Source organism: Lipotes vexillifer, unplaced genomic scaffold (genome assembly GCF_000442215.2).
Source record: "Lipotes vexillifer unplaced genomic scaffold, Lipotes_vexillifer_v1.1 scaffold442, whole genome shotgun sequence".
In the NCBI taxonomy this organism is placed as follows: domain Eukaryota; kingdom Metazoa; phylum Chordata; class Mammalia; order Artiodactyla; family Lipotidae; genus Lipotes; species Lipotes vexillifer.
Genome location: NW_006790311.1, coordinates 779,568 through 786,833, shown reverse-complemented (window position 1 = coordinate 786,833; position 7,266 = coordinate 779,568). Strand labels below are relative to the sequence as shown.

The window sequence follows — 7,266 nt, the reverse complement described above, 5'->3', positions numbered from 1 at the left end:
CCCTGCAGAGGAGTCACAGGAGGCCCGCAGGTGGGCAGAGCTGGCCTTACATGAGTCTGATATCATAAAATGTTGCAGTACTGTGGGGGGAAGAACCACCCAGAAATTCAGGAAAGAGCAGGTGGATGGGAGACCTGCACACCTGAAGTGAGTTCTCTGGATAATGCTTGGGTGTAATAAGATGGAAAAAAATCTGAAAAAGGGTATAATGAGATATACACAACTGAAGGGAATTGTCTTAAATGGCTGATTGTAATGAGATGCACATAAATTGTCAGGCTTGTAATAAATGAAAAAAAATTCTTGCCTGGTAATACTGGGTGTAATGTCTACACCTGAAATAAGTCGTCTCAGTGCACTGAATGTAATGAGATGCACATAATTTTAAAAGAGTGTAATGAGATGAAAAATAAATCAAACGCTTGTCTTAAAATGAAAGATGTACGAAGATGCACACACCTGAAGGGCATTGTCCTAAATGGTTTTGGTTTAATGAGATGCATTTAATTTGCAAAGGGGCTAGATGAGATTGGCCCAGAGAGAGGCTGAGAAATATAAAAGTATAGGATACACTTGAAAGTGATATCATAAAATCTGCCTGGTATGTGGGATGGAAATCAGATGCTACCTTAGAAATGCGTGGAGGACTTCCCTGGTGGCGCAGTGGTTAAGAATCCGCCTGCCAATGCAGGGGACACGGGTTTGAGCCCTGGTCTGGGAAGATCCCACATGCTGCGGAGCAACTAAGCGCGTGCGCCACAACTACAACTGCTGAGCCTGCGCTCTAGAGCCCGCAAGCCACAACTACTGAGCCCGAGTGCCACAACTACTGAAGCCCGCATGCCTAGAGCCCGTGCTCCCCAAGAGAAGCCACTGCAATGAGAAGCCTGCACACCACAATGAAGAGTAACCCCCGCTCACCACAACTAGAGAAAGCCCACGCACAGCAACGAAGACCCAGCACAGCCAAAAAGAAAGAAAGGAAGGAAGAAAGAAAAGAAAGGAAGAAAGAAGTGTGTGGAGTATGATGCCATTGGCATTCCTTCTGCCAGTCTTCTGTGACCTTCGGCCTGGGCTGCTCTGCAAAGCTAAATTATCCTCTGTCCCCCATACGATGCCAGGCACATAGTAGGCACCTGTGGATACTCACTGAATGATTAACTGGCTCAGGGAGTTGTAGTGTATTTAGCAAAAGGAAGTTAAGGGGAGCAGCTATAAAACAAGGAACTTCTAAAAGGCATCTGAAAACTATTTTCCGAGAGCGATGTTTCTCAAAGTCTTTAGCATCTTGATCAGAATCTGGGAAAAATCTAGTCGTGGGACCTAATCATATATAACAAGCAACCTGGTGGTTTTTATGCCCCAAGGCTCATGATTGCCTCTGAAGGCCAGGTAGGCAGGCAACATATGAGTGAAAGTATCTGGATGTCCGACGCAGGTACCTTTGCAATTAAAGGTGGGAGATTCTTCACTTCCACAAATATATTCTCCCCAATTTTTTTCAAAGGCAGAGGCCCCCCCTCCCACCTTGTTTTCCCCTGCAGTACTCGGGCCTCTCACTGTTGTGGCGTCTCCCGTTGCGGAGCACAGGCTCCGGACGCGCAGGCTCAGCGGCCATGGCTCGTGGGCCCAGCCGCTCCGGGGCACGAGCCCGCGTCCCCTGCATTGGCAGGCGGACTCTCAACCACTGCGCCACCAGGGAAGCCCCCCGCTTTTTTTTTTTTTAAAGGAAACATTGTTTTATTTTTATAAATTTATTTATTTATTTTTGGCTGCATTGGGTCTTCGTTGCTGCGTGCGGGCTTTCTCTAGCTGCGGTGAGCGGGAGCTACTCCTCGTTGCGGTGCACGGGCTTCTCACTGCGGTGACTTCTCTTGCGGAGCACGGGCTCTAGGTGCACAGGCTCAGTAGTTGTGGCTTGCAGGCTCAGTAGTTGTGGAGCACGGGCCTAGCCTTCCGTGGCATGTGGGATCTTCCCGGACCAGGGCTCAAATCCGTGTCCCCTGCATTGGCAGGCGGATTCTTAACCATGCTCCACCAGTGATGTGCCACCATCACTCTCGATGGAGCAATGGGTATAGAGACATATTTTCCTTTTTAAAAAAACCACTCAAATATTGGAGGGAAAGGGGAAAAAGGAAAAGAATAAAAGGGAGGAGGAAGTATAATTAGTCAATGAGCCAACCAAGGAGCGGCAGCCCAATAATAAATGACCCTCAGCCTTCCGGTTGGGGGATCACATGAGTTTCCATTGTCACGACAAACTGGAGGCCACATCATCGGGGGCCGCAGTGACTCAACTACATTCAGCTGTAGCCGGGTGGGAATATAGGTCCCGAGTTGCCTGATTGCCCGATTTTTGAAGAGAAACCAGGAATCTGAATTTTTATGTGCAACCTTCTAACTTAAATGTTGGCCCCCAAATTTTACAAAACAATATATGGTCCAAACAGAACATGACAGTGAGCTGAATTTGACCTGAGTGCCTCCTGTTTACAACTCTGAATGATCAGGTTTGAGGTCATTGTCCTAGGATGCGATCATAACTCATCCATTATGGGGATGTTAGGAGCTCACTTCAGTCTCAATCTTCCCCTAGAATGTGAATTCCCTGAAGGCAAGAAGTATGTCTTTGTTGATCACAGTTATATCCTCAGTATCTAGAACTGCCTGGGACAGAGTCGGCGCTCAATTAATACATGAATGAATGAGTCCGTGCCGGCTGCAGTGTGACAGTCACTGCCCTCATCTGGTCACATCCAAGGCAGCAGAGAGGTCCCATGGTCGAGGAAGTTGAGCTCTGGTCATGAACTTCCCTGAGCAGAAACCTCCAATCAGTTCATCCCTGATGGGCTCAGGGCTGGGGCTAAAAGTTAGTCTGAACATTTCCCAGGGCCCTGATACCACAGCTCCATTTTGGGGGTAAAGGAACTTCTCCCCCACCCCCACCCCCGCATTGTCCCATCTCTTTCTTCCGCATGGGTTGTGGCACATCTTCTCCGCGGGTTGGATAGGATTAGGGTCATGCACAGACAGAGCTTGCTGCCTTCTCAAAACACAACCACCCACGTCTCAAATGATTTAGGAAACCACTTTTTAGTTAGAAGCATTGTGTAAAAGATGGTGGAACTTGAGAGAAACACTTAGGAAGGGGTGGGAGAGGCTGGGGTAGGCCACTGTAATTTCTGAGAGTAGTGTTTCCTAAAATGTGTTTTGTGTGTAACTAGTATAATTGAATAGACATTACTTGAAAAAAAAAGATAAATACATTTGGGGAACATGTTAAACAGAGACAGGTTTCTTTCCTGCAGGACTTCTCGGAGGCTTTAATGTACTAATGCACATTATGAAACTCCTCTATCAAAATATAATATGCAGCTCATCCTAGACTAATTAGGCTGTGGAATTTTTTTTTTTTTTTTTTTGGATAGCGTATCTTTTAAGACCGTGTTCCTTGGAAATCACTGCTTTGAAAGCTGTCTTCCTGGCTCTGGAAGGTGAGGTTCTAGGTATCACCGTCCTGTGGCTCTTGAGACTTTTTTCACTGCCCAGAGGCGGCGTCTGCTGTGTTTGCAGAATCTCCAGGTGTGACTGGGAGCTGGCCTCTGGGAGGGCGGTGACCCAGGGGACCGCTATCCACGCTGCGTGGAGACCCGTTTTGCCTGTGGAATCACTCCCTTTCCCATCTTCAGCCTGGCCAGAGGGTGTCCACGGGTAAGTGTAAACTCTGCAGCCTTTTTGAACGGGAACAAGGAACGTCCCCCTCCTGCTTCTAAACCAATACCCCAGTACAGGGCCCAGATAAGGAAACCTCTAGGTTGAAAGTAACATGAAAGACTGCCTCTCACTTAGTTGGGGAGATAGCTGCCTCTAAATTTCTTCCCGCCCTAGGGAATAGAGTGCTGAATTATGGGGTTCAAAGGGCAGGCTACCCTCTGGACACAGCTCCTGGATTCAATGTGGCAGTCAAGACTGCCTCTCCTTCCTGATTCCCGGGACCTTTCACCTGAGGGACAGGGCATGTGAGGGCTGGGGGAGGGGCGGTGGTGGCCCCAGCTTGGATGGAGGTGGGAAAAGCAAGGGGCTTTGAGGGTAGAGTGTGGTGGAAGAGCTCCCCTGCTATGGGGGCAGCCTGCCACGAGAGGGCAGTGCAGAGCCTCCTCCTGTCTTCCCTCCTTCATCTCTTTGTCTTGGAGCAGACACGTCTGCGCTGAGTGTACTGAACTTGGCCGTCTTCCTCCCCAGAGAGGTAAACTGAGGACACCCAGAAAGCCTTCGTCCTTGGTCCTTTCATGGGTATTCAGGTCAACAAGGAGTATGCTGAGGCCTCCAAATTTTCTCTGGTCCAGGGTCCCCCTAACCCCTAATCACAGAAAAAGAGAATCGTGCGCCAGAATTATGGTAGGTAATAAGGTTTACTGAAAACTCGGCCACATTCAGTACTGGTTTGGTGGATACATCAGAAGAGGTTGCATAACATTAATTAGGCAGGTGGAGGGGGCTGGGAGGAGGATGTGTGGGCACATGTGTGCAGGTGTGCCTGTGCTGGGATGCCTGTCCAAAGTGATAAGTGGAAGGGTGTGCATGTGAACAAGAAAAATGAACCAGAACAGGAAATGTATTTTATCCCACTTCACGTTGCAAAAGTCTCACGCCAAAAAAGCTAGACTTTCCTCTACCTATGGCATCAAAAGGGAGTAAAAAATGATTGGATCACCCAGATTATAAATAAGGTTATTTGTTTCTCAAAAATCCCTATTAAAACATTAAATATCAGCTCTTCTGGGGGAAGAAATACATTCATTTCAGGAAGACCTCAGGAAAGCCACCATCCTTTTGCTCCTCCTTAGGCGGCCCCGCGGGGGCCCTTGAGTTGAGCCAGGCAGCCGCTCACATCCTGCCACTGACGGAGATGGCCAACGCACGACTGACAAATGAAGCTGCAAGTCCATTAAATTAACTTCAATGGAAAACACACGTGTGATCAGTCCCGTCATTCACAGCCAGAGGGGTGGGAGGGAACGGGAGGGTGGGGTGCCAACCCCGGGGGGCTGGATGTTGGGGTGGGAGGGTGTGTGTTGGGCAGATGGTGGGAAGACTCCTCCTCCTGGTGGAGCCCCAGTTCCTCCAGTGCCGTGTAAGTGATGGCGTGTAGAACAGTGAGGTGGGGGGTGGGGCACCTCCTCCACACTTTGGATATTGATGGCAAGAGGGATGTAGCACCTTCTCCAACCCCTGGCTTCCCACTGGGCTGGATGCTTCTTTCCAATGTTTCTTCTGCCTCCTCTGAAGGACAGAGTGAAGACGAGAGGATGAAGGCTGGTGGAGCCGGCCTGGCGGCAGGGGGACAGCAGTGAGGGACAGGAAGGGTGGACAGATTCCAAGCTAACCTGGCTCCACCCTCTCTGATGGCCCCTGGAGGGGGTGAAACGTCTGGGGAGCTCCATCCGAGGGCTGGAACATCTGGGATAAGACACCGCTGTCCTGTTGTTACAGGAGCTGAGTTCTGTGACCACTGGGGATAGTTGTGGTCCCCAAAGTCACCTTGATATGGCTCCTAGCCCAGGTTCTGCCATCTCCTTGGGTCCTGGAGCCAACCCAGGTGAAGGGACTCCGCTTAACCTCCTATAAATGAGCCCACCAGCTTACCACTGATTTCCAGGAGAGAGAGAAGGCAGCTCCGGGGGCTCCCATCCCTCTCTCCCAAGTCCACGGCTGCCTGTGCCCAGAGACAGGGCCTTGGAGGGCTGAGAGGAGCTCTAGGAGTCCAGGTCCCACCCTGGTCTGCCGGATGCGACGCCTCAGGCCGTTCCCCTCCTCCAGCCATGGATTATACGTTGAGGCTCCCTCCTGCCCTCTATCTCTCAGAGGAGCTGACAGCCTCCTGGAGGTGGAACGTAGGCCCTCTTTGTCTCTCCCTTTCCTCCTCTGTTCCCTGGCAAAGGCTCACTCTGTGAACAGCACTGATCCACCTTACGGCACAGGGCTTGTAAACAACTCAAGTCCTTCAGTGACGGGGGTTTGGGGGCGTGGGTGCCATCTGTTCATAGGGATTTGGTGAGTCCAGATCTCACTCCTGCCTTTCTGTCCGGGCTGCTCGACTGGCCCCGCCAAACGGAGTCCTCCGCAGCTCTAGGGAAGTGGGGCCAGGGTACTGGTTGAAGCTTGGTGGTTGGGAAGGAACAGGTGTTTCCTCTGCATTTCCTCCAGCTACTGATTTTGGGAAGCCAGGGTCCAACTTGCTCGGTGCTGCCTGCCCGTGTCTCCTCCCCCCCGCCACCCTGAAGCCCTCCTGACGACACTCCTGCTTGGTGATCAGTGCCACCTGGGCTGCCCGGCTACTCCAGGGAGTCCCTGTGCTCCAAGCCCAGGTCGCTGACATTCGTTGTCTGCAGCTCGTCGGCCTCGTCTTCCAGCTCCTCTTCCTCTTCCATCTCATCCTCATCCTCCTCCTCTGTCCCATCCAGTGAGTCGTCGTGTGCGGCCATCATAGCCTGCTGCATGGCCATGGCGGCATTGTCTGAGGACAGGGACTGCAGGTTGTCCAGGCTGACGGAACCTACGTGGGAGAAGAAGGCAAGGGTCAGGCCCAGGAAAGCCAGTGGCCTCCGTGGTGAGAGCTCCTACGCTGGACAGTCCCCTGGCGTGAAGCCTCCCGTCCGTTCCCCTGTCAGCCACTCCCTGCCCCATCCCAAGCAGCAGCGCTCCTGGGTACCACTTCCTGAGCATCTTCTGTGTAAGTATGTCAAACACTGTTGCCTTTCGAAGAATTCTGTAAGTAGGTGTTATCACCCCCATCCTCAAGAGGAGGAAACAGTCTCAGACAGTTGAGTCATTAGCTCAGAATGACACAGTCAGGCATGATATAGCTGGGATTCTCTCCCTGGTTGGTCAAGCTCAAAATCTGTTGATTTCTACTCTACCCCATAAGACTATTGTCCACCACACAGAACTGGTACCCAGTCATATAAATGCACGTATACATGAAGGTAGGCCTGCACACGTGTACACCTCCACTCCACTTCCCACACAGAGCTAGCTTCACATGCTAAGCTATAAAATGTTGTCTGGCTCGTGGCTCATTGAATTATTCATTGTGCACCAGGCGACCGGCAATTAGAAAAGTGTGTACGAAGGGTGTGATGGAGAAGCTGGGAAAACAAAGCTCTTCCTGGCCTCCGTTCACAAGCCAGCTGCCTGCTTCGGTATTTATAGATGGCCCTGGCTCTTGGGGAACTGTGCAGACACTGACTGGTGCTGAGGAAC

At 51.1% G+C, this 7,266-nt stretch overlaps 1 protein-coding gene across 4 annotated transcripts in view; it reads right to left on the bottom strand.

Annotated features, from left to right (window-relative positions):
- Nucleotides 1–5,910: 5,910 nt before the first annotated feature.
- The window catches only part of PKNOX2 (PBX/knotted 1 homeobox 2), a 262,937-nt gene continuing 261,581 nt past the window's right edge, over nucleotides 5,911–7,266 (bottom strand). The window contains exon 11 of one of the 4 annotated variants that reach the window (XM_007463594.1): nucleotides 5,911–6,559. In XM_007463594.1, coding sequence (XP_007463656.1) covers nucleotides 6,339–6,559 — 221 coding nt within the window. In that variant the 3' untranslated portion in view covers nucleotides 5,911–6,338. The remainder of the gene's footprint in view (nucleotides 6,560–7,266) is intronic. The other 3 variants (XM_007463597.1, XM_007463596.1, XM_007463595.1) reach the window with 3 other exon arrangements.